The sequence below is a fragment of the Brassica napus genome, chromosome C7 (genome assembly GCF_020379485.1).
Source record: "Brassica napus cultivar Da-Ae chromosome C7, Da-Ae, whole genome shotgun sequence".
Lineage (NCBI taxonomy): Eukaryota > Viridiplantae > Streptophyta > Magnoliopsida > Brassicales > Brassicaceae > Brassica > Brassica napus.
This window is the reverse complement of record NC_063450.1, coordinates 22,021,819-22,049,794: the sequence shown is the minus strand read 5'-3', so window position 1 is coordinate 22,049,794 and position 27,976 is coordinate 22,021,819. Positions and strand designations below refer to the sequence as shown.

Genomic DNA, 27,976 nt, shown 5'->3' with positions numbered 1-27,976 from the left:
GAAAATAGTACATTAGACATCTATCTTAAAATATAAAAATTAAATGCATGTAAATATGCATTTAAATATGTAAATTTATAATATACAAAAAGTAATAATAATTAAGAACACAATTTAAAAAATGAAAATGCTACATTAAAAAATAATATACAATATAAAAAATGTAAATAGGAATCCAAAAGAATGTAAAAGAATTATCTTTTAATTGTAAACATTGCATTAGTTTTTTTATGAATTGTTAAATTTATAAGAATTTATCATTTTATAATTCATTTTCTATTTTTCATATTTAAAACTAAGTGTTTTCCATAGACCGTCCACATAAATATAAAAATCTACTTTTCAAAGAAGCCGTGTGATATTAAAAATAGATAATAATTTAATATAAAATATAAAAAATAATAAGTTAATATATAATATTATATTAAATCTATCTTAATATTATCATTTAATATAAAAACAAAAAAAATTAAAATAATTAAATATACAATATAAGAAAAAGTAAGCAATAAATAAATATAAAATATAAAAAAATATAAATATTACATTAAACATCTAGCGTAATATTAAAATTAGTAAATATACAATACTGAAAAAATAAATTAATAAATATATAATATAAGAAATAGAAAAGTACATTAAAAATCTATCTGCAAAATATATAATAAAATAAATAATAAGTAAATATTGCATTAAAAAACTATTATAATATTATCATTTGATATTAAAACAAGAAAATTAGAATAAATAAATATACAATATAAGAATAGTGAGATAATTAACATTTAAAAATCAATATAAATGCAAGAAAAAATAAACAATATAAGCAATGGAAAACTAAATTACACATCAATCTGAAAAATGTATAGTAAAATAAATATTAAATGAATATGAATATAAATATTACATTAAGCATCTAAAGTAATATTAAAATAAGTAAGTTAATAATATATGAAAAAATCAATACTAAATAAATATATAATATAAGAAATATAAATATTTCATTAAACATCTATCATGTTATTATAATTTGATATAAAGCAAGAAAATTAGAATATGTATATATACAATATAAAAAAAATAATAATAATAATTAAATATAAAATATAAAAATGGAAAAACTATATTAAATATCTATCTTAAAAATGTATATAAGAAATATACAATATAACAAATAGAAATATCACATTAAACATCTATCATAATATAAAAATAAATAAATATACAATATTAGAAATAAAAAACTATATTAAACATCTATCTGAAAATTGTATACTAAAATAAATAATAACTAAATATACAGTATATAAAATAGAAATATTACATTAAACATTTATCATTATATTACCATTAGATATAAAAGTAATAAAATTAGATTAATTAAATATATAATGTAAGAAACAATAAATAATAAAGACTTTTATAAAAAATAATAAATAATAAGTAAATATACAATATAAGAAATTTAAAAACTACAATAAACATCTATCTGAAAAATGTATATTTTTACATTTTTATTATTTTTAAATATTTTTATAAGTAAATGAATAACATAAAAATAAATAATAAGTAAATATACAATATAAGAAATAGAAATATTACATTAAACATTTATCGTAATATTATCATTTAATATAAAAGCAAGAAAATTAAAATAAGTAAATATAAAATATAAGAAAAAAAAAAGTAAATATAAAATATAAGAAATAGAAAAACTAAATTAACATCTATCTAAAAATTTAATAATAAATAAATAATCAGTAAATATACAATATAAAAAATATAAATATTACATTAAACATCTATCGTAATATTAGAATAAGTAAATATGCAATTTAAGAAAAAATAAATAATAAATAAATATGCACTAGATGAAATACAAATATTACGTTAAAAAATTATCTCAATATTGTTATTTAATATAAAAGAAAAAATATTAGAATAAATAAATATACAATATAATAAAAAAACTAAACAATAATTAAATGTACAATATAAGAAATAAGAATATTACATTAAATATCTAGCGTAGTATTAGAATAAGTAAATATACAATATAGAATGAAATAAATAATAATAATAATATATAATATAAGAAGTAAAAAAAGTATATTAACTATCTATCTGAAAAATGTTAAATAAAATAAATAATCAGTAAATAATATATTAAAAATATATATTAGTATTACCATTTGTTATAAAACAATAAGAATAGTTAGATAATTAACATTTGAAAATTAATATAGTTCTGCGCGTAGCGCGAATTAATCTCTAGTCAGCACAATAATAACAGAAGAGGTCTCTCCAGCCATGACACATCAGCTTTTTAAAGCTTTGTAAAACTGCGACATCAATTAATGAAAAAAACCTCAAAACCCAATGAAAACATTTTATGTGTCCACATCATTGTATACGTAAGCTTCTCTTCTTCTCTTAATATGTTTTGTCGTCGAAGCAATGTTCTTCACAAACGCCTGCGATCAAACAAGCCCATCGTCCCCGAATGTCATATATTGTTTACGGTCAGATTTCTAGAAGAGAGTGGCAGATTCAGATGACCATTCACCATTATTCATATGAGGAGCCAGCTGAAAGATACCTGGTCCGTGTTTGAAGATCAATCTCGAGGTTTTCTAGATGGAGAAGGATCAGTTTTTTTTGCCTATTGCTTCGTTGATGAAGATGAAGTGGTTTCGTTAAGTGAAACCACCATCCATGCTACCATCACCAGATGCTCCAACGACACTTGTTCCGGCTATCATCATATTCGGTGACTGTGATTGATATCAGAGCCGAACCTTTTCAGAGCTGCAACGCTTCTTCATTAAGTATTCCCACCTTATCTAAGTCCAAAGATTCAGGCAGCAACCTTTGCACTGGTATGAATTTCACTTATGCAACTTCATATTATGATGACAATGCAGCTCTCTTATCATTGTGAGTGACTGTTTTTTCTCATTTGTTACATTCTTTTTTTTTTTAATGAATGTTAAATTTATTCAACTCAAAAACCCTTTTTACAATGAATGCATCATGTTTTCTATTTGTAATCTAGATTAACAAAAACTTCAGAAAGAATATGTTATCGAGCTTCCAACCATCTCCTCATAGTGTCCTCATGTCCTTTTCCTCCCAGCAACCTGATCGTGGAGATCTTGTTTCTGATGTGTTTTTCAATGTGGCACTGCATTTGTGTCGCAGTTTGTGACAGTTCACCATGATTTGTTACATTCTTTCTTTTTTTGTATATACTCTTCTTTTCTTTGCAGCACGCTATTCCATTGTATCATCAGTGTTTCAAGGAATACAAGAGCGAACTCATAAAAGTTGCAGGAAGCAAACAATTTCATTCAAATTATTTCATTTTTGTTGTTCTTACTTTCAATGTGGTTTTCAGCATAAAGTTAAAGATCTAGGTGGACATGTATATATATGTATTTCATGAAAGTTTTAAAACCTTGTTAAGGGGTCGTTAAACCCTTCAAAAATGGTAAAACTTACTCCCATGGAAACCATTTCTCCTGATTATTGATGTGGTGATGATGTGAAAGCCTCTTAAGAAGAACGGTTGCAAGTGCTTGTTTGACATGTCTCGCAATGTCTCTGAAATCTGATTTAAGTTCTAGCAGAGTACAAGTCCCCGTTTAAGCAGTGTATTTTTTTCTGAAGAAAATTAGATTCAGTTTTGTCTTACAAGTTACAAGCAGGTGTGCAAGAATATATGGACAATTTTCACAAGCGGTGCACCATAACATGTGTCCCGCTCAATTGATGAGGGGTTGTTTTCTTTCTATGCTTGGACAACAAAATAGTTTAATTTAGTGTACAAGATCAAATGTCCACAACAGAGTCCAAACACACTGATCTACATAACAATATAACTTTCTTTCAATTTCTTAAAATAAACATTACTCAGGAAACATTAACACAAACCTATCAGCTATGAAATAGCACAAACTTGCATCGGAATCAAATAACATATTGGATAGATAAAATGGTATCTCACTAACAACAAACAAACACACAATTAAAGGGAGAAAACTCATTAAGCACCAAACATTGCAGAGAAATAGTGTCAGCACTGAACAGCTAGGAACCAAATAAAATTTTCTCATCAAATACAACTCGAAGATTAAAAAAAAGTGTAAATTTGGAAGGATACTCCAGAAAATGAACTTACGGATAATAGTAACGAATACATAGAAGAAATCTGACTCGTCTTCGAAGCTACATCAGCATTATATAAACAACATAATTAATAGAAAGTTAAACTTTTTTTAATATCAAACAAATAAGAATTTTACTTCAGTTTAAATTAATTAAATAAAAAGTTTATGTGAAGAACCGATCTTTACAATGTATTTCTACCAGTACACAAATATAGTATTAACATAAAAATAATTGAGCAAACTTCTTAGTAAACAAAAACATAAACTATACATTACAAACAAAACTTCTAAACTTTTTAGAAATACTATGAAATTAGAAGGAGACAAAAGTTTCTCAAAAACATCAGAATCTTTAAAATTCTCTCAAAGTTTAAAATTAAAACCTAAGCCTATTAATATTTACTAATCACATATTTTAAAACGAATATTTCAATATTATCAAGAAATTGTAAAAAATCATTTATCTAAGTAAATATAAATTTTATATAAAATTATATAAATATCTTCTAAAATTATATAAATATCTTATGCGGCGTAGCGCCGGTATTTACCTAGTATAGTATTAGTCAATATGTCTTGTGTTCGCCTACAGAAAAATGTTTTCATTAATGAAATCGTTATTAAATCGTTATTTAGACAACTTTTAAGTCCTACAATTTTCTCCTTGGCTGTCATCCGAGTGTCTTCATCAACAAGTATAATTTTGCATTTTTCTTATTTTTTTTCATCAAATATATAGATCAGATATCTAATTTTCGATTACAATTATTCAAAATAAAAAATGAATTATTTTAATGGAATTAATTTGTTAGTTGAGTATAGTGAAATCACCACGGTTGCTCACCGCTGAGCATTTCATCTCTGTGTAATCGCTTACACGATCTTGTTTTCAGACCACATAATAATACGAGGGTTTATGCCTAAATTTTCTAATCGAGAGTAAGATTTTTGGATCAATCCACATGATATTTTAAAATTGTTAAATCCAGATTTATCATAAGTTTTCCAACCTAAAATCAACTGGAGTAGTCATACTTGTTTATATATTATTGATATAAAACTTTCAATCATTTAACCGAAATCATGAAAGTAGTTATGAAAATTTAGAACTTTCACTGTCAATTAACTACTTCTATAATTTCATATCAGAACATGACAATCAAATGAAAAAATGTTGTGGTTTAATTGGGATCTCAAATGAAAGTTGATTTTGGATAGAAGAAAGCCCAAGTTAAAGCCCAAACAAATCTGCACCTTCATGTGTCAGAGAAAAGTGTTAATGAGGTTTAATGTAATATCTTAAATCATATTCATATCAAACCCAATCAAAACTTCAAAACTTTATTTTGGATAGCATTAGTACTTAGTATTCACTTACATGGTATTTCAAAGAACGTAGTGTTAGAATATTATTGAAAATGAGGGAGGATAAAGCACTCCAACTATTGTTATCACTGTTATGAAATAACTTATAATTTATAGTATCGGGAAATTTAAATAAGAGTAGAATTCAATACCCGTAGGAAGCAAATAACACTTAATATGAGAGAAAGAGTTTATTATAAGGAAGAAGAAGAAGATGTAATTGTGTACAAAAGAGTGAGATGAGTGATGGTATTTATAGTGAGCAACAATACATAAAATATCAAAGATGGTGCTTGATTTGGTAAATGAGTGGGTGATCATAGTGCTTGATGAGTAGATAATCATAGTGCTTGATGAGTAGATGATCATAGTGCTTGAGTTGGTAAAGGAGTGGAGGATCATTTCAAAGTTTATCTTATAACACTCCCCCTTGATCATCCATCTTGTATTAAGTTTCGTAACACTCTCCTTGGGGACCGGTGTCACTCTCCGCTCTCGCTTAACGTCTTTGTTGCCTCGTTAAAAACCTTTCTAGGAAAACCCAATGGGAAAAACCATAGTTAGGTAAAAAGAGTACAACTACGTAAGCTCCCCCTCGATTGAGCAGTCATAGATCCTTCTGATGACGCATTCCAATGTTATGGACATGTTTTCTGAATACCGAAGTAGGGAGTGATTTTGTGAAGAGGTCGGCTGCATTGTCGCATGATCGGACATATCTTACTTCAATCTCTTTCTTCTTCTCGAGCTCTTGAGTGTATGAGAAGAACTTTGGATGTATATGTTTTGTTCTATCACTTTTGATATATCCTTCCTTCGTTTGAGCAACACATGCTGCATTGTCTTCATATAGAATAGTTGGCCCCGTACTTTTGTCAATCCCACTACTTGAACAAATGTGTTGGCTTATTGATCTTAGCCATACACATTCTTTACTTGCTTCATGGAGTGCGATGATCTCAGCATGATTTGAAGAGGTAGCCACAAGCGTTTGTTTCTGAGAACGCCAAGATATAGCAGTGCCTCCGATCGTAAAAACATATCCTGTTTGCGATCGGGCTTTGTGTGGATCTGAAAGATATCCTGCATCTGCAAAACCAACCATTTGACCATTTGAATCTTTAGGGTAAAATAAGCCTAAATCAATAGTCCCTTGTAGGTAACGAAAGACATGTTTAATTCCATTCCAATGTCTTCGTGTTGGAGATGAGCTAAATCTTGCTAGAAGATTAACAGTGAATGATATATCAGGCCGTGTACAATTTGCAAGGTACATCAACGCTCCAATTGCACTTAGATATGGTACTTCCGGACCAAGTATCTCTTCTTTTTCCTCAGGTGGTCGAAATGGATCACTTTCAATGTTAAGTGATCTAACGACCATTGGGGTGCTAAGAGGAGTTGATTTATCCATGTTAAATCGTTTCAACACTCTTTTAGTGTATGTGGATTGATGCACAAATATACCATTTTGTGAATGTTCTATTTGTAGGCCAAGACAATACTGTGTCTGTCCAAGATCTTTCATCTCAAATTCTCCTTTGAGATAGTCTGATGCCTTTTGTATTTCTTTTTGAGTTCCAATAATATTTAGATCATCAACATATACCGCGATTATCACAAATCCGGATGTTGTTTTCTTGATGAAAACACATGGGCATATAGGATCATTCACATATCCTTCTTTTGTTAAATGTTCACTGAGACGATTGTACCACATACGTCCAGATTGTTTTAACCCATATAATGATCTTTGCAATTTTATTGCACATAACTCTTTAGGTTTGGAACTTAATGCTTCTGGCATTTTAAATCCATCAGGGATTTTCATGTAGATATCAGTATCTAATGATCCGTATAGATAAGCTGTAACAACATCCATGAGACGCATCTCAAGATTTTTATCAGCGGCTAGACTCATCAGGAATCTAAATGTGATCGCATCCATTACAGGAGAATATGTTTCCTCATAATCAATACCAGGTCTTTGAGAAAATCCTTGGGCTACAAGGCGAGCTTTATACCTTGTAATCTCATTTTTCTCATTTCGTTTTCGAACGAAAATCCATCTGTACCCAACTGGTCTCACATCTTCAGGTGTGAGTACAATAGATCCAAACACTTTTCGTTTGTTAAGCGAATCAAGTTCGATTTGTATTGCTTCTTTCCATTTATTCCAATCATGTCTCTTTTGACATTCATATATGGATTTCGGTTCTGGATCATCGGTATCTTCATTTACCTCACTTGACACGATATATGAGAAAGCATCATCAAGGTCATTTTGTTCATTTCTATTCCATATCCTTTTATTATGGATGTAATTAATAGAAATCTCATGATTATCTTTCGATTCATGATGCTCTGATTCATCAGAGTCCTTATCATTTATTTCTTCCAAAATATTTTCTGCTATTTTGGGTGCATCATATATTTCAGCTTTCTTCTGTTTCCTAGGATTCTTATCCTTAGAACCAGCAGGTCTACCACGCTTCAGGCGTGTTTTTGGCTCTCGTGTGTCATCCTCCTTTTCTTGTTCATTTGGCATTTTGATACGAGCAGGAGCATTTGCAGCTGGTATATGAGATTTAGTTACCGTCTTGGTATCTGCAAATGCATCAGGTAGCTGGTTAGCTATACTCTGTAAATGCATAATTCGTCGAACTTCTAGTTCTGACTCTTTAGAAGGAGGATCAAGATATAACAATGATGGTACACTCCATTTTATATCACTTCCAACATTTTTGTTTTCTCCCCCTAGAACTGGGAATACATTTTCGTCAAAATGACAATCAGCAAAACGTGCTGTAAAGACGTCACCAGTCTGTGGTTCTAGGTATCTTATAATTGATGGAGAATCACAACCAACATATATTCCCAACCTTCTTTGTGGTCCCATCTTTGTTCGTTGTGGTGGTGCTACAGGCACATATACCGCACAACCAAAGATTCTAAAGTGGGAAATGTTTGGTTCTCGACCAAACGCTAACTGTAGTGGAGAATACTTATGGTATGCACTCGGTCTGATCCGAATGAGTGCTTCTGCATGCAAAATGGCATGTCCCCATACAGAGGTTGGAAGTTTTGATCTCATGATCAATGGTCTTGCAATCAATTGCAGACGCTTAATTAAAGATTCAGCCAAACCATTTTGCGTATGAACATGAGCAACCGAATGTTCAACTTCAATTCCCATTACCATACAATAGTCATTGAATGCTTGGGATGTGAATTCACCAGCGTTGTCTAGTCTAACTCTTTTAATAGTATAATCAGGAAACTGTGCTCGCAGTTTGATTATCTGAGTTAGAAATCTCGCAAATGCCACATTTCGAGATGATAATAGACAAACGTGTGACCATCTACTGGATGCGTCAATTAATACCATAAAATAGTGGAATGGTCCACATGGTGGATGTATCGGTCCACATATATCACCTTGAATTCTTTCAAGGAACTTTGGTGATTCTTTATCGATTTTGGTTGGCGATGGCCTTACGATCAATTTTCCTAGAGAACATGCAACACATGTCATTTTATTCCCTTGAGAAATCTCCTGGATTTTCAATGGATGACCATGTGAACTTTCTATGATTTTACGCATCATTGTAGTGCCTGGGTGGCCAAGGCGATCATGCCATAACGTGAACTCTTCTGGGTTCCGTTTTACTACAAGATTTGATTCGATCTCATCGATATAAGTATGATGTAATCCCGAAGGAAGTTCTGGAAACTTTTCCAATATGTGTTTTCTGCCACATTTTTCAGAAATTACATACATGTATTTCTTTCCATCCTCAGTTGCAGACTGAGTATCATATCCGTGAAGATATATGTCTTTAAAACTCAACAAATTCCTTTTAGAACTCGGAGAGTATAAAGCATTATTTATGGAAAATTTTGTTCCATTCGGCAAAGTAAAGTTTGCTTTACCAGTTCCTTCAATCACGTCTGCAGGACCTGATATTGTATTGACGACAATTCTTGTCGGTTTTATATCAGAGAAATATCTCTTTTGTCTCAGAATAGTGTGCGTTGTTCCACTATCTGGTATGCATATTTCACGAATCCGTTTCTTGGATTTTGCTCCATTAGTATTTTGATCCATTTCTGAAATTATCATAAACATTAAATAAAAGTGAAACGTGAAATTTATTCATTGATTATATAAAGAAAACACACAATAATTATACAAATATTGTTGTTAAAACAACATTATTCTTTGAAAACATAATTATTATACATTACAAATGAGGACTATTCAGCAGTCTTATTAGAAACATTTCCGTACTCTTCAAGAGTATTCTAGTCCAGCTCATTTGCGAAATCAGAGGATTCAAGGTATGAGGTCCCTTCAACGTTTTCCGTGAGGTTCACCTCTTTAGCCTTTCCTTTTATGGATTCTTGATATAACTTGCACAAATGTGGGGGAGTACGACAGGTACGGGACCAATGTCCTTTACATCCACATCTGTAACATACAGTCTCACTTTTCTTTGTGGTATCCTCTTCGGTTTCTTTGCCTTTATGAGGTTGTTCAGATCTAACCCATTTGTTAGATCTAATACTTTTAGGATAGTAAGGCTTTCCACGTTTGTTGTTGAAACGCCGACCACGACCTCGATTGGTATGGTTTCTCCTTCCCGAATATTCTACCGCCGTAGCATTCACTTCGGGAAATGCCTTGGCTCCCGTGGGTCGGGAATTATGGTTTTTGATTAGTAACTCATCGTTCTTTTCAGCCAACATGAGTGTTACCATCAATTCAGAAAATTTGGTGTACCCACATTTTCTGTAAATTCGGGATAAGACGTTGTGTTCTTTGTGGAAGGTATTGTATGTCTTGTCAAGCATTTCTGCTTCGGTGACAGGGTTACCACAATATTTTAATTGTGCAACTATCCTCAAGATAGTGGAATTGTAATCTCTAACCCTTTGGAAATCCTGAAACCTCAGGGTTTTCCACTCTTCAAGAGCGTGAGGGAGATTGATTTCCTTTTGATTATCGAATCTGTCTTTCAAGGCTTGCCATAGTACAGATGGGTCCTCAACGTCTCCATAGTCGTGAGTTAGATTCTCATCTAAGTGCTTCTTCAGGAAGATTATCGCCTCGGCTATATGCTCGGGTGGCGATTTGTTACCGACTTTTATAGCTTCAGATATCTTTTTTATTACAAGATAAGGTTTCACATTTGTGACCCATCTGACATAGTTTTCGCCGGTTACTTTTAGAGCCGGGAACTGGAGTTTCTCGATGTTTGCCATTTGTATTTCTAAAACACAAAATAGTAATTTTATTAGAACTTCATAATTTAAAAACCGTTTACATTAATCATACAAGCAATTACAAGGAGAAGCGATGTAAATAAAATTAAACCGATATTCATCTTAAATTCACTCGGAGTAAATTCTCCAACGAATGAACCATAAATAGAAACACAAATAAAAATGGCACATAAAAACAAAAGTGCGCGAATCATCTTTCTTGAAATGAAAAATCGGAGGAGAGCGATTTGAAATTTTTGAGAGAAGATGAAATGTTTTGGATGATGAAATGGAGTGAAAATGAGTTGTATTTATAGATGAAAATTACTGTTCATGACCGTTGGAGAAAGGGGAAATTTTTGAAAAATTTTCTTTGTGACCGTTGGGGTTAAATCGAGTGCACCAAAAATTAGTCTGAAAATATCGTATTAAACGGTCAATCAAATCTATAAAATTTCATAAAAGTGAAAAATTATGACAATGAAATATTTATGTTATATGACAACAAATCATGCGACGGCTCAGCCGATCAATGCAGAATAATAAATAAATTATACGGCGGCTCGGCCGACCAATTAATAATAAACAGAATATAAGGCGGCTCAGCCGACCAATAAATAATAAACAGGATATAAGGCGGCTCGGCCGACCAATAAATAATAAACAGGATATAAGGCGGCTCGGCCGACCAATAAATAATAAACAGGATATAAGGCGGCTCGGCCGACCAATAAATAAATTAAATTACTAGTAAATAATATAGGCGGTATTCCGGCCATTATAACATGATATAAATAATAGTAGAGGCGGTATACCGACCATTATAACAGGGTATAAATGATACAAATAAATTTTACCAAATCGCAGAGTGATCGTGCTGATAACGTGTTATGAAATAACTTATAATTTATAGTATCGGGAAATTTAAATAAGAGTAGAATTCAATACCCGTAGGAAGCAAATAACACTTAATATGAGAGAAAGAGTTTATTATAAGGAAGAAGAAGAAGATGTAATTGTGTACAAAAGAGTGAGATGAGTGATGGTATTTATAGTGAGCAACAATACATAAAATATCAAAGATGGTGCTTGATTTGGTAAATGAGTGGGTGATCATAGTGCTTGATGAGTAGATGATCATAGTGCTTGATGAGTAAATGATCATAGTGCTTGAGTTGGTAAAGGAGTGGAGGATCATTTCAAAGTTTATCTTATAACAATCACCAATTAACTTTGAATTGAAAAACGCAACACTTACAAAAATGAAAGCATCTTTAAAAGCTCCAGAACTAACCGCACTTACCACATTTATAACTTTATCATACGAATTGGTTTTTGAATTGCATAAATTTTATTAGTTGCATATAAACTTATAGATAGCCCTTGACAATGTCTGATATTAGGCCCATTCTGTGTTCTGGCTAATTTTCTTGCTGTATTTTCTGTTTGTTTTTGTCTGAGGAAATGTGTAGGTTCATGGTCACAACTCACAAGACGTCAAAACCCACCTGCACTACTACTTCATTCAGCACTGTATGGTCTTTTTCCAAAGTCATTAAATCAATAAATAAATAAAAAGAACTTAACTTTGAAACATTATTGCTATTCGCACCACATCTCCATTACTTTTTGACTTTTATTGCTTTGCTTTATTTCAAAACCACAAAATGATTAACTTTTTGGTAACTAGTAAATTAGATTTTACACAATGAATAAGGTGTTTTCTCTCCTATTGTATTTGTTGTTGTTTAGAATCTACCAATTCGAATTATTATTTCTACATATATAAAAAGAAACACTTGGCATCTAAATCTTGATATATAATGCACATATATTGAAGAAATTTAGGTACAAACATCATCGCAAAAAAAAAGGATTAGATTCTAGTGAGAGTTGAACAAAAAAAAAATTCTACTGAGTAAGATTACCAATAGAATATCGAACAAAATTGTTTTTTATTAAAATAGTGCGAAGTGAAAAAAAAAGGAAATACTTTTATTTCTTATAAAGGAAAGAAAAGTTGTAAATGGGTCAACCGCAATCGCTCTCAATGGCACCACTATAGTGGAAGTAGGGCCCTCATCATCAACTCTCTTCACATGAGAATTTTCAAAGGAAAGAGATAGATACGGTCCACCACATGCTAAGAGATCGAGTCAAGTTTAATTTAATTTGGTCTAAAGACCATTTAATGAAACTATTAATTAATTAATTGCTTCGGTAGACCACGTCCCTTTTGTGCTACCAATTAAAACACCTAAATTTGAAAGTTTCTAACAAGCCTTATTCTTTTTCTTCTTTTCTACACAAAAACCTTTGACCAAGAAATATTCAAGGCACAATTAAAATAGAGAATTTGTACTTCCTACACACAACTTTTTCTTTATTTGCACTTCATACTCTATATCCCTCCAATTTTCTTCCCCCCAACATTACCATTTTTCCCCCATTCAATGATATCCCACCTTTGTTAGTATATTTAGCTAATTTACTCATTAAAATATCAGTCAGAATAATTAGATGGGGCATTTTGCAAATATGCCCATTACCTCTCAATCCATATGCCTTAGTCCACTTTCAATTATATTTGAAAATGACTTTTAACTATGACTTTTGACCCAAGATATTATCTCCAAACAATGACCAAAAGTAATTTGTACTCTAGTGTTTCAAACCGTAAACAGACTATATACAGAAGCCAGTAACTATCATATAAGACGTTTAAAAACATCCCGAGAAACATTTGAAAAATTAAAACCTTAATTTTGTATTAATTAAAAAAAATTTCAAATTCTAGGTGACACTCTAAATGTCTTATAAATTCAATTTCAAAGAATTCTAGAACATCTAATATAAAATATAGTTTAATCTAATGGTGTCACATTATTCCATAATTATATAACACTAGAGAACATTATATTAACATAAAATATAAGAAGTATGTATTCTTTCTTTAAATAAAAGCTACGGAATTACCTAATATGATTTACATATATATGGCAATTAATTATTATGAATAATAAAGATTTGATAACAATTTTTGCATCCTTCTTCATTTTTGTTTAAATTTATATTATTAAAAAAAAACAATATAATAAAAAAATTAGATTTTTTCTTATATCTTATATTTTAAATTTTTTAAAATGACTTTAAATTACAAAAATGAAGAAACCTTATATGTTATATTTTTTTTTTTAAAACGACTTTAAAATACAAAAAAGAGAACACCTTATATGCTATATTTTTCTTATATATTAGAATTTTCCTATATGTTATATTTAAAAAATTTTTAAAACGACTTTAAATTACAAAAATGTAAATTTTCCTTAAGTATACGACTAAAAACATTAAAATGACATGTATCAATTCGACGGTTGATTTGAAAGCTTTCAAAACGATATGTAAGAAAAAAGTCAAAATAATTTAACTGTGGAAACAATACTGTTCACTTTTTTCAAGTATGTGTTCGAGAGAAAAAATAAAGATTTTATGTCATAATTTGTTTAATATCCACTAGAAAACATTATATTAACCTAAAATATAAGAAGTGTGCATTATTTCCTTAAATAAAAACTACGGAATTACCTAATATGATTTACATATACATGACAATTAATGATTATGAATAATAAAGATTTGATAACAATTTTTGCATCTTTCTTCATTTTTGTTTAATTTTATATTATTAAAAAAATAAACAATCACATTAACCATATAATAAAAAAAAATTAGATTTTTTCTTATATGTTATATTTTGAATTTTTTAAAATGACTTTAAATTACAAAAAAGAGGAAATCTTATAAGTTATATTTTTTTAAAAAAGCGACTTTAGAAAACAAAAATGAAGACACTTTATATGTTATATTTTTCTTATATGTTAGATTTTTTCTTATATGTTATATTTTGAATTTTTTAAAACGATTTTAAATTACAAAAATGTAAGTTCTCCTTAAGTATACGACCTAAAACATTAAATTGACATGTATCAGTTCATTGGTTGATTTGAAAGCTTTCAAAACCATATGTAAGATAAAAGTGAAAATAATTCAACTGTGAAACCAATACTGTTCACTTTTTCAAGAATGTGTTCGAAAGAAAAAATAAGATTTTTATGTCATAATTTGTTTAATGTCCACTAGAGAACATTGTATTAACCTAAATTATAAGAAGTGTGTATTATTTTCCTAAACAAAAGCTACGAAATTACCTAATATGATTTACATAAATATGACAATTAATGATTATGAATAATAAAGATTTGATAACAATTTTTGCATCCTTCTTAGTTTTGTTTAATTTTAAATTATTAAAAAAATAAACAATCACATTAACCATATAATAAAAAAATTATATATTTTCTTATATGTTATATTTGGAATTTTTTAAAATGACATTAAATTACAAAAATGAGGAAATCTTATATGTTATATATATTTTTTAAACGATTTTAAAATACAAAAATGAGGACACCTTATATGTTATATTTTTCTTATATGTTATATTTTGAATTTTTTAAAATGATTTTAAATTACAAAAATGTAAGTTTTCCGTAAATATACGACTAAAAACATTAAAATGACATGTATCAGTTCGATGGTTGATTTGAAAGCTTTCAAAACCATATGGAAGATTAAAGTCAAAATAATTCAACTGTGAAAACAATACTGTTCACTTTTTCAAGAATGTGTTCGAAGGAAAAAATAAAGTTTTTATGTCATAATTTGTTTAATGTCCACTAGAAAACATTATATTAACCTAAAATATAAGAAGTGTGTATTCTTTCCCTAAATAAAAGTTACAAAATTACCTAATATGATTTACATATATATGTCAATTAATGATTATGAGTAATAAAGATTTGATAACAATTTTTGCATCCTTCTTCATTTTGTTTAATTTTATATTATTAAAAAAATAAACAATGATATTAACCATATAATAAAAAAAGTAGATTTTTTCTTATGTTATATTTGGAATTTTTTAAAATGACATTAAATTACAAAAATGAGGAAACCTTATATGTTATATTTTTTTTTAAAAACGACTTTAAAATACAAAAATGAAGATACCTTATATGTTATATTTTTCTTATATGTTAGATTTTTTCTTATATGTTATATTTGAATTTTTTAAAATGACTTTAAATTACAAAAATGTAAGTTTTCCTTAAGTATACGACTAAAAACATTAAAATGACATGTATCAATTCGATGGTTGATTTGAAAGCTTTCAAAACCATATGGAAGATAAAAGTTAAAATAATTCAACTGTGAAAACAATACTCTTCACTTTTTTCAAAAATGTGTTCGATGGAAAAAATAAAGTTTTTATGTCGTAATTTGTTTAATGTTCAATCTGATCAACCCATGATGTATTAATTATAGTTTTGTTCCATCATTTTTAATAAAAATTGATCTGATCTATCGGAAAGAAATTATATAATAACAACAAAAAATATTGTTTATATATAAATAAAATTATCAAATATATAAAAAAAATTATCGATACTATATAGAAATAAATTCACCATGCGCTTTGCACAGGTCTTATCCTAGTCTATAATTAGTTATCATTAGGCTGACAATATAGGTAAAATGGGGTCATACATATCTCAAAACCCAATCACATTATATGAAAATGAAATAAAAGAAAACAAAGGAGAAGAAAAAAGATAGTCAAAAGATTACTTACTCCGTAATTTAATATCCTCTTTTTTAGACAGCTAAGCCCCACTCTTTCTATCCAATTTACTCTTTTATTCGTTTTTCATTTTTTTTTCTTTAACACTTTGCTTTTTCAATTTGTTTTCACTTTTTCTAAGGCGTAAAGAAGGGAGAAAAAAAAAATTAAAAATTAAACTTTTATTTTATTTTCTTAACTCCTTTTCCATTGTTACTATGGTTATTTCATCATCAAATCCTTTAGCAAAAGAAAGCTGGACCAATCTCTTCTTCACTTGTGTACTAAAAACAAATTTTGGGAGAATGCAACAAGTTGTGTATCCTATTTTTTTTTTTATCAAACTACTACTTCATTCCATAAATTAAAACTTACACCCCATTAACTCAGTAGAACTTCAGGATTGACAGAAAACAAAAAAATCACTAGAATCTTTTGAACAGAAACAAATTCCACAACTAATCTAGTTTTCATATTCTACTCTTTCGAATCTTAATCGTTATTTCTCAGTAACTGTAAAATTGTAATGATGGAGTCTAAACTCGACAAAAATGATCTAAACAAGTCAAATATGAGCAATGAAACCAATAAACACCTTAGAGATTAATACAATTTCAAATCGCAGTTGGCTTGGGCAAACATTTCATCTGAGCATTACAATCATCTCTGATATATAACACAAGTCTCATCAGGATTCATTTCAATTCCCATTATAATTATAAATATATAATTAAAAATCACAAAGGAAATGATATTCTTTTTAAAATAAAAAATTAGAGTTGGTTTCATTCATTCAAGAACTAGAATCTGTGGAAGAACCTGAGACCCGAGGAGAAGTCAGCGGAAACAGAGGAAGAAGACGAGGCTCTGAATCCATCGGAGTTGTCGCCGGAGACGGATGCAGATAAAAGCCTCTCTCTTTCATAGCCTTCTCCTCGGCATCGTCGGGGCTCTGACTCGATGACCCGGATCGATTAAACGGGTCGGGTATAAGAGGAGTGACCGGGCTCAAAACGAGAGACGGGAAATCGAGGATGCTTGGAGAGAGGATCTCGGGTTTCCGGGGAGAGAAAGCTGAGTTAACCGGGTTGAAAACCGGGTTTAACGGGTTGATTTTGAGATTCTTCATCGAGTTACGGCGCTCGTAGAGACGGAACCCTGAGGAAGAAGAAGAAGACTGTTTCTTGTTTACGGCTTTGATTGGAGGGATTGGGAATTGGGAAGGAGAGGATCTCGGGTCGGTTTGATGGGTCGGGTTGGGTTTGAGAGAGGAGGTGTTGTGTTGTTTGGGTCTGTCGGAGGATCCGGTTAGCATCTGGACGACTTGTTTGAAGGAACAAGTGTCGGCTTGGACGAAAGTGGTTGGGTATGGGTTTCCGGATTCGGATCTAGTGGTTACCTGTCGGGTCGGAGTTGTTGGTGGTTTGTTGTTGTTGTTGTTGTTGCTCTCAGTGCTACTGCTCATACTGCAGCTGTTGTTGTTGTTGTGGCATCGAGGAGATGGAATCAGATTCGTTGAAGCATCTCTGTATCTCTCCATTGAAGAGATGATAGAGAGGAAGATTAGGGAAGAGAGAGAGAGAGAGAGGATTGTGTTTTGGTTCGGTGAGAGAAAATGTTTCCGTGGGCTCTATTGACTCTTTATTAGTCTTTTTTATGTTCTATACTCTCTTCAAATTGTCACGCGCTCAACTGGAGAGTAATTCACACTCGCAGTCGTCAGATGGAAAAAGAATATTTGACGAAAAACTTTTCTCGTGGTAGCTATTTTCTTGTTTTGTTGGTAGAGAGCCAATTACTTTCTACACTCGTTGTGTGGCTCATCATCATTGCCTATGGTTTCAGTCTCGCCCAATAAATGTTACAGGTTGTGACTAAGTCTCTAACAACGAAAGTATTTAATTTCCTGAGTGGAAAATGTTGAACTCAAATAACCAATGATATTTTAGAAGACTAAGACATTAATGGGACCCTTTTGGTCAATATAGTAAATACTCGAAGTGATCTTATTATCTTAAGTTTAAATTAGGTTTTGTTTTGGTCATCTCAATTTAATTGATAACAGGAGAAAAACAAAGATACAAAAGCCACGTACATGAATAAACACATTGAAATCTCTGGAAACATAGCCCAAAAAAGGAAAACGTACTCCCAAACAAAAGAGACTAGGACTAAACCAAAAACTAAAACGATAGCTAAAGATCTTCAAATAAAAGCCATAAACACCTCTTGATGAAGATAATAGAAAGAAATCAAAAATCTTTGATCAGCTGGCAATCATGCATTGAGAGTACACAAGAGAGGGAACGATGCCAAGAACTGAGCACTAGAAACGAGAGAGGATGAAAATAAATTGGGAGGATCACTTATTAAAAGACTGAGAGCATGGCTCCTTCCAAACTGGAGATGGAGAAATGTCAGGAAACCAATTTCTTCTACATGATTGATGTTTGACTTTTTCTGCTCACAACACACTACCACGCCAATACTAAGACAACGCTATCACCGTTGTTGAAGTAGAGACAAGTAAAGAACAAGCCTAGAATTAACCAAGTACTGGCATGGCACAACTACTCTGAATCAAAGACCAAACAACAGATGTGCAAGATAGATAAAACATAAACCCTGCAGCCGACCAGACAAGATCGACACCATCTGAAAGTAAATCGATTGATAAACCCAGCTCTGAAAAAAAACAAAAAGCTTTAAATCAGTACGATGCAGAGAAAAGATGAAGAAGGAAAACTAACAAAAACTAATTACAAGCATAGAACGAAAGGATCTGCTCCTATGTTGTCTAAGCCACCAGAGCTGACCAATGAGACTTTTAGATTTTAGAAGAGAGAAGAAGCAGAAGAAGAGGGCCAACAAAAATTTAAATTATTTATCTACATGAATTAGGAAGTATAGTTTCCAAAAAGTATATTTACTAAACATTTTTTTGTTTTACAAATATTAATTTTTAAAATTTTAGTTACTTTATCAATCGATATAGATAAATTATATATTTTAAAATTATTAGCTAGAATATTTGAATTCATTAAATATTATTGTTTAATAATTATTAAAACATATATAATACAATAAATTATAAATTTAATTATATTATTTAATATATTTTTAATATGCGTAAAACATTTTAAAAATCAGTTTTTTAGAAGCGGAAGGAAAAATGTATAACAAGTGCAGAAAGCTTTTATTAGAACTAATCTAATCAACAAAATTTTGTTCGTTTTCTCTCTTATCTTTTAAAGAGATAAAATTCTCTCTATTTTCATTCTTATCAATATCAAATATTTCGGAAGGAATAGAGAAAAATAAAGATAATTTTGTTTTTTGATGTTTATATTTCGATCTTAGATCGATCTTGTCTTCGCGTTAGGTGATTGTCTCTTTGCTTAGGCAATCTTTGCGGTGGTGTTTCGATCATTTTCTGGGCAAATATTCAGTTTCTTATTTATTTTATGGGATTGATTGGATAAATAAAGTTATGATCTTGATGATCGGATTTGTCTGAGCTTCTTCCCTCACAAAAATTGATTTATCCCGACTGTTTTCTTTGGAGTTCTTCTTCTCGTTGGTTATCCTCCAAATATATCAACCTTTGCTATTATGTTATCTAAGCAAAGTGTTCTTACAAGATGAAGATTGAGTTTTGCAAGTTTTTCTTAACGATTTGTTTCAGTTTAAAAATAGTAGAAGCTTGTTATATGCAAGTATTTCAACAAAGACTGATAACAAATCATTTCAAGTTTTTTGGCGGTTACACATCTAGCGAAAAGAATGAAACTTTCGATGAAGACAGAGGCGTTTTAGGGAAAAAGAAGCACGGAAGTGGAATTAAATTAGGGATGGATCTCTAGCTCTATGATTGTCTCGTAACAAATCTCTGGAGTTTAAGCGGCCTTTGTTCCGGCGATGTCGTAGTCGGTCTTTGTTCCAGCAAGGATCTAAACCCTTCCCCATTTAAGGACACGTCGAAGACCACGTAGGAACACATGTTGTTCAATGCATATGTCTATCTTTATGTTTGGCATTTATGTGGGTTTAATTAATTTGTGTAATGGGTTTGACTTTCCACTTGTATTTCTAAGCCTTAAAGGCTATAATGAAATAAAATGAAAGTTGACAAAAAAAATATCTAATCAACACATAGAAAAGAACTAATCCAATCATTGGGTTTAAGAAAACACAAACAAAGAAGAAAGGCTAGTCTAAGTCTTCGAAACCCTAGCCGTCGCGAGCAAGTATCTACCGTACCGCTTCTCAAAGACCAGCTTCGATGGCTCCATCAGCATCGGAGTCGGTCTCTCCTCTTTTCCTTCTCAACTGTTCTGTCTTTGTGTATGCGATTTTTGCTTGAGTTTATACTTTTGATGGTTTGAACAGTATATTTGAAGCATCTCAGATACCGGCGAGGTGCATGGTTTCAGATCTGATTGTCTCCTTCCTTCTGTTGAAGCCGGAGATCTGGATCTACTAGATTGACGGTGGGATTTGTTCCCTTCTCTTGGTGTCGTTAAGCGTGGGTGAAGATATTTTGTGACGTGTTGGTATTAGCTTGAAGTCATGAGACTGCTGCTTATGTTCAGTTCTTGGTGTCATGGTCTCTTCATCTCAACCTAAGTTCGTTATTTGGATCCGTCTTTGTGATTTGTGTTCGATGTGGAGGTATCTACTAGACCTTTTCTTGGTCCTCTGTGGATATGGGATATGGTTTTTAGACGAAGCAGATGACTTGTTCTTCAGTTCTTCTCTTGCGAGGAGGTGGGCAGTCTTTGTTCTGTAGGTCATTTGGTTTTCTTGCGAGTGTCCGCGTGTAAGAGCTGGTGGTCTTCTTTGACGTTTTCTCAAGTGGCGTTTCAAGTTCTTTGGTCCTTGTACCTTAGTTATAGTGAGGGATTTTGGTCATGCAAGTTTCAGATGGATAGTAGCTGCTGGAGTTGATGTAGATTTGACCTCGAGATTGTTTCTGATGTTGATGTTCTAGTTTGGCTTGGTGATGTTTCATTCAGGGTTGGGATCGCTCAAGACTTTTGCTCTTTAGTTCAGCTTTAGTGTTACCATGTTCTATGGAAATGTAGTTAGTAATTATTTGATCATCAGTCTCAGCTCTAGTTCCACTGTCTCTAAATATTACTTGTCTACTGTTTTAAAATTTATCGGTTGTTTTGGTTAGTATCATGTCTCCTTTTTTTAGGCTATTGTCTCCTGAGATTTATTCACGTTCTGCTGGCTTACGTATTTCGGTGAATGAAATGAATTTTTGAGTTAAAAAAAATATAATCATTGGGTTCATTGGGTTGACAAAGTAAAATACAAGTTAGGGCTGTGATTTTGTAGGTATACGCTTTCATATACAGTCCAAAAGGTTTGGGCTCAAATTCATTGGGCTAATAATCTTAAAGCCGATATGAATTAATTTTATTATACATCTTACCAGTCAAGCTCGGTGTGAGTTAAGAAATTTATCCGACAAAGTTGGGCCGTGTATCCCACGTACCGAAAGACAAAACAATCACCAAAATTTTATTTTCTTTTTGAAATTTGATACTAAAATGAACGAATTAGGACATAAGCAGCTGTCATACAATCTCAATTCTCAATCATGATACAGGTGCAGGGAGTCTGTTCACCACCACCATAAATTTCCTTTTAAGGTTCCAAATGGTAAAAGCAGATCAAGCGGTGCAGATCAAGCAGATCATGCAGATCAAGCAGGACAAGTGCAGACCAAGCGGATCATGCAGGAGAGATGCAGATCAAGCAGAACAAGTTATGTTTCAAAGTTATGAATGGCAAAAGCAGTTCAAAAGTGCATATCATATATTGAAACAATAAAGATTACACCAAAATATCAAAACACATAATAAAAAATACATAAACAAAGGTAAAATAATTTAATGATTTGCCCATAACATATCGGCAATGTTGTCTCTAATGTTTGTCATATGATCTCCATCAGCCATATTTTTTGTCTCCATGTCACTATATCATTTTCAGAATCTTCGTTACTGGTATTTGTATGTCCCATTTCTTCAACAAAATCTTCGTTACTGCACCTTCTTTTTTTATCTCCCACCCTACAACACAAGATTCTTTTTCCAATTAACTATACTATATTTTGAATTATTAATATATGTATTATATACGTGATCAAATTAATATATATGAATGAAACTTACTGTAAGAATGAATGAAGCTTACGACAGTACTAGTATAAAAGAACTACAACACTTTTTTTTCTAAGAATGGTAGTGCACATAACTTTTTTTTGTTGTCTAGAACCTCTTTTAATCGAAGAAGTATGGAACTACGTATGTTCTTACTCTCTTTATTTATAAGTGTTGAATTATTAATATTTTCAGAATTAATTTAATTTTACTAAACAATTCTATTGGATGAAAAAATGGTGGAATCCGTGAACTGCATCAAAAGTTGAGAGGGTAGAAGGACATGCAGATCATCTGCTTTTACACAGATAAAGACAAAAAAAGTTACCATTGGACAGGTCTCCTGCTTTTCTTTTCTGGAAAGGTTAAAAATTGTGATTGGCTGTGGCAGTACAAAAAATACTAATGTGCAAGACATCTGCTAACGATCTGCCTCACCATTCACACTCTAAGAAACAACAAAATAATTCCGTTGAACCGGAATCTAAAGCCCTAAACCAACGTCTACTAACCCGGTTAGCTTCTTTAAGAGAACCACATGTTGAGCAGGCTTCATGCTATGAGCTAAAGTAGAAACCCTTTCAAAACCTTATAAGCTTTCCCAAGCTTACTCTCTTCCTGAAAACATTTATTTTACTTGAGCTCCTTGAACATTTTGATCGATTTCCAACAAACTGAACTGAACTACTGTGGTTCAATATAGTTTCTGTCTGAAATTTTTCAGTTTGATTAGACTATAAAAATCTAAATACTGGATGTTTACTTCGTTTGTTGGCAATTTTTTCAAATGACCAGCAATAAAATAGACATTTGAGACCTTGTTATAAAAGGGTAAAGGCCCTAAAGATCATCTAAGATAGAGGCCTATGAAAAAACTCTCAAACAAAAACATGGTAATATGGTGATCATCTTTCGTCCATCAATTTAAAAAGGCACAAGAAAACATACTGAAAATTATTGGTCACTGTGAAAGTGCATCACTAGATCGTCGCGCCACTGGCCCATAGACCCTTTCTTCTTGTTAATCACTTCAATTTCAACGAGCGATCGACTTAAATTAATTTTTTTGTTATCTTGAAATTAACTTGTCTTTTTTGAACTTTGAGATGTGATGGGAAATTATGTCAGACACGTGGCCGACAATTTCACAGCTGATTTTTCTCCGAATCCAAGAACCCACTAGAAAGTAGAAAACCCTATTCGATGATTCTCCCTTCCTTTCGTCATTATTACCATTCTTTGTAATCATCTGTTTTTGTCTGCAGCGTAACTATAAAACATTTTAATTAAATCAAGTATTAGGAAAATAGAAATTCAAAATTTCTAGTACAAGCTACTCGTTCTTTGCAATGATATATTTCCCATGGTTAAAGCATCTTCTTATTGGCAAATTTTATTTATTGTATATAATATTAATATAAATATGTTACGAGATTGAGAGGTTTCTTCTTGGTTACTCCTTTTCAAAATTTTCATTATTTTAGTACTGACAATTTTGGTGAGATGGATGCCATCTATATTTGTAAATGTAACAAGTATCATGCGTCCATTTATACAGGCTTCGAAACACAAATGCCTTTCATTTCCTTTACGCATTCAATGTAGCATTAAATGATATCATCCCATTACAGTGATCTTCTCAACAGTAGATAAAACCTATGATCTTCTTGAAGCTGGCTATTTTTATTCAAACGAAACTTTAAACGTCACTTAAGGACACATTCATTAAAAAGCCCACATTCATAAAACACAAACATTTAACTTAAATCTAGCTAAGATAACACTTGCAACGCGGAAACACATAACTCGCTCTCACCCAATTCACTCTTTTGAACTTAACGTATTCAAGAAAGTAACCAGAGCATCTTCAATCATCTTCATTTGGAGCAGACTGGGTCGAACGCAAAAGGACCGACGTTAAAGACACCGTAGGTGAGTTTGTTAATGACCACCGAAGATTTTCCCGGCGTTTTCACTGGCTTGAGCACGGCGCCGACATCTCCACCGAAGAGCTTGGAGACTTTGTTGCATTTGTAGTCCTTTGATTTCACAAGATACGCACGACATCGTCTGAAACCGAAGTTGGTCACCGTCTTCGGAGCCAACAACATGAAGTATCCGTTCTTGTCTGTCTCGGTCTCTGCGACTATGTTCTTCTTGCTCTTACAAACTAGTCTCACCTTTGCACCTAAAGAAATAATAATATCCGTTAGATTTTGTTTTGGACTAATGGAAACAGTTTAGTGCTTTTTTATTATTTTTCTTGGGTTCGAAAAATTTATGGGACAGACTGTAAAACAGTGACTGAAGAGTGCAAGAGTGCAAGAGTGCAGAGTGTATATAGTATAGTCACTTTATTTATTTTTTACCTCTTTCTCGAAACCTGTAGTCTCGTAGCTATGGTCCACTTAAACGTTTTGAGGTTTGAATTATTTTTCGAAGTTTGCGTAATGATAGATATCAAGTATATACGTATTTCTGAGAGCTTGTAAGTACGTATTGTTTTACAAATATAAGTGTAAACTATTGAATAAATGCTTATGCAGAGCAGCAGCAAGTTAGGTCGGTTCAGAACTAGTATATCAATGAGGTATTTGCGTATGAAATATGAACAAAATACTAAAAAGATTCTAACCTTCAACTGGTTTGGCGCCAGTGAGTGAGTCGTAAGAAGCGTATTTGCAGCTTTTGCAGAAGACCGTACCCTGAACGGCGACTAGGCTCCTGTTAAACTTCGGCGGGTAAACCGGCGGCTTCACCGGTGGCTTGGCTGGAGGAGAGACAGGAGGCTTAACCGGGGGTTTAGTTGGGGGCTTAGTAGGGGCTTTGGTCGGAGGGTAAACTGGGGGCTTAACCGGGGCTTTGGTCGGAGGGTAAACCGGGGGCTTAACCGGAGGTTTGGCTGGTGGAGAAACTGGTGGTTTAACCGGGGGTTTAGTTGGGGGCTTGACCGGGGCTTTGGCTGGAGGGTAAACTGGAGGCTTAACCGGAGTTTTAGTTGGCGAAGAAACCGGTGGCTTAACAGGGGCTTTTGCCGGAGGGTGAGGGTGAGGATGGTGGGGATGGGGAGGGTGTGGGTGGTGGTGGTGGTGGCCGTGGTGGTAAGGAGCCGGAGCAGGAGCAGAGGAAGGTGTTTGAGTCACATGGTTCACTTCTTCAGTGAAGGCAGAGGAAGTGAAGCACCAAAGTGCAATGAGACACACCAATACACTCTTACCCAAGAACCCCATGTTTTAGTTTTGTTTTTTGGTTAGTGATATGAGATGATAGTATCGTATGGGTGTATTTATAGGACAAGGCTAGGTGTCACGAAATAAGTCCCTTTTCGTAAATAATAAACGAAAGTAGATATTCCAAGACAACTAAAATTTAGTCTACAGCTATATATGTCAATCAATCGAGCTTTTCTTTCCTTAAAAAATTCACAGTCAGCTCGTTGTGACCAAACAAAAAAATAGAATTTTTTTTTACAAATATAACCCGCTAAGTCTTCTGAGATTCTGTTAAGTCTTCTGGACGACGTCCACGGAAGTCGTCTGGTATAGTTGATCTTAAAAATAATTTATAAATTTTGTAAAAAATATTTTGATAAGCAAAAAATTAAAATCATGTAATTATAAACAGTTTTACGTGATATAAATTAAGATATAATAAAATTGAATTATTTTCAACATAAATGAGTGAAAGTAGTGAATCATGATATTCTTTGGTCAAAGGTTTGGCAACATATATTGTAGTATTGTATATATTATTAAGGTTAGATTGTGGAAAGTTTAAATGTTTTTTTTTGAAAAATTAAACTTTTACCTCCATGTGATTATTTTTGTGCATAGTTAACATTTTTTAAGTTTAATTTGATTTTATGAAGTGTTTAATTAGTTAATTTAGTTTAGGGTCTAGACGACGACTAACATGTAAGTCGTCTGGCGATTTGAAAACTTCTCTGAAAGTCTTCTAACTCCCGCTAAAAATATTATAGTTTCCCGCTAAAAATATTTTGGTTTCCCGCTAAAAATATTGAAGTTTCTAGTAAGTCTTATGATCAAAAATATTTAACCTTATTAGAATTTTTGTCTCCATATATAAAGAAAAATTTACACATTCTCTCTCCTCTTATCAAATGGCTGCAACAAAAATGGTATGCTCCTCATTCTAAAACTCTCCAACCTCTCTCTAATCTCTTTGAACTTATAAACACCAAACTTTATATCAATTTATTGTTTTTGTCATATGTCTTTCTCATTAGTTTATCTTGTTTTGCAGTTTTTTTATCACATGGTTCTCATCTTCCACTCATTTAAAGGTAGATTTATTAATTTTAGATATGTATTTTTGTGTATTCTATAAAGGTAGATCTATTTAATCTTCTACTCATTTTCTCTGTTTTAAGCAATTTGAACGTTTCTGGAGATACAGGTTTTTCAGATCTGGATTTGGAAATGCAGGTTTTTCAGATCTGGATTTGGAAATGCAGGTTTTTCAGATCTGGAAGATTTCTAGGTTAGAAGACTTCCAGACGACTTCCAGGAAGTCTTCCAGACGACTTTCATGAAGTCTTCTGACGGAGTCTTCTCCCATGTCTCCCTTTCATAATAGATTTGAGCGTTTCGGTAAGTTTTTATGTCTGATTTTTCTTCATTTGGTAACCTCCAATTGCATAAAGTTCGTATTTTTTTCCCAAACTAAAACTCTGCAAACCCACTATAATCTCTTTGACTTTAAAACACTTAACAATTTTTCAGTTTTTTCTCATGTCTTTCTCACTAATCTATCTTTTTGTTGCAGGTTTTTAATCAGATGGTTCTCATCTTCCACTTGGATATGTACTTTGTGTGTGTCTATAAAAGTATGTCTATCTAATTTTCCATTCATTTTCTCTGTTTTAAGCCATTTGAACGTTTTTTGATATGATATGCAGATTTTTCAGATCTGAGTTTGATATACATGTTTTTCAGATCTAGATCAAACTTTGCAAGACCTATGGGAAGTCTTCTCGGAAGTCTTCCAGACGACTTCAAAGAAGTCTTCCAGACGACTTCCAGGAAGTCTTCCAGACGACTTCCAGGAAGTCTTAGTAAAAAGTCTTCCAGACGACTCAAGAAAACTTAGTCAAATTCACTAAAGATAAAACATTACATAAGTTTTAAGCTAGAACACTTTCATTAGATACATAAGTAAAAAGTATATCTTATGATTTGAGAGGACACATTAAACCATATTACTTGATATTCTTGAAGTTACTTAACACTTTTGAAAATTAAATAAACATATCTTAAAGTTACTTAACAAATTTACAAAAACTAAGGTAGAACACTTCCACGGAA

The 27,976-nt window shown here is 31.8% G+C and overlaps 3 protein-coding genes and 1 long non-coding RNA gene across 4 annotated transcripts; all 4 read right to left on the bottom strand.

The window, feature by feature from the left end:
• Positions 1–9,839: 9,839 nt before the first annotated feature.
• LOC125589852 lies at positions 9,840–10,799 on the bottom strand. The gene has a single exon (XM_048762428.1). The coding sequence runs from the start codon at positions 10,797–10,799 to the stop codon at positions 9,840–9,842; it is 960 nt and encodes a 319-aa protein (XP_048618385.1).
• A 1,192-nt stretch (positions 10,800–11,991) lies between these two features.
• On the bottom strand, positions 11,992–13,826 carry LOC125589851. Its single transcript, XR_007326040.1, has 2 exons — positions 12,387–13,826; positions 11,992–12,307 (listed from the first exon to the last, which is right to left on the bottom strand). It is a non-coding gene; the product is annotated as an uncharacterized LOC125589851 (long non-coding RNA).
• Positions 13,827–17,049: 3,223 nt separating this feature from the next.
• Positions 17,050–19,328, bottom strand: LOC106396178 (VQ motif-containing protein 4). Its single transcript, XM_013836501.3, has one exon. The coding sequence runs from the start codon at positions 18,017–18,019 to the stop codon at positions 17,273–17,275; it is 747 nt and encodes a 248-aa protein (XP_013691955.1). The 5' UTR covers positions 18,020–19,328; the 3' UTR covers positions 17,050–17,272.
• A 4,988-nt stretch (positions 19,329–24,316) lies between these two features.
• LOC106396180 (non-classical arabinogalactan protein 31) lies at positions 24,317–25,950 on the bottom strand. The gene is made up of 2 exons (XM_013836502.3): positions 25,288–25,950; positions 24,317–24,840 (listed from the first exon to the last, which is right to left on the bottom strand). Exons 1-2 carry the CDS (start codon positions 25,880–25,882, stop codon positions 24,530–24,532), a joined length of 906 nt encoding a protein of 301 aa, XP_013691956.1. The 5' UTR covers positions 25,883–25,950; the 3' UTR covers positions 24,317–24,529.
• Positions 25,951–27,976: the final 2,026 nt, after the last annotated feature.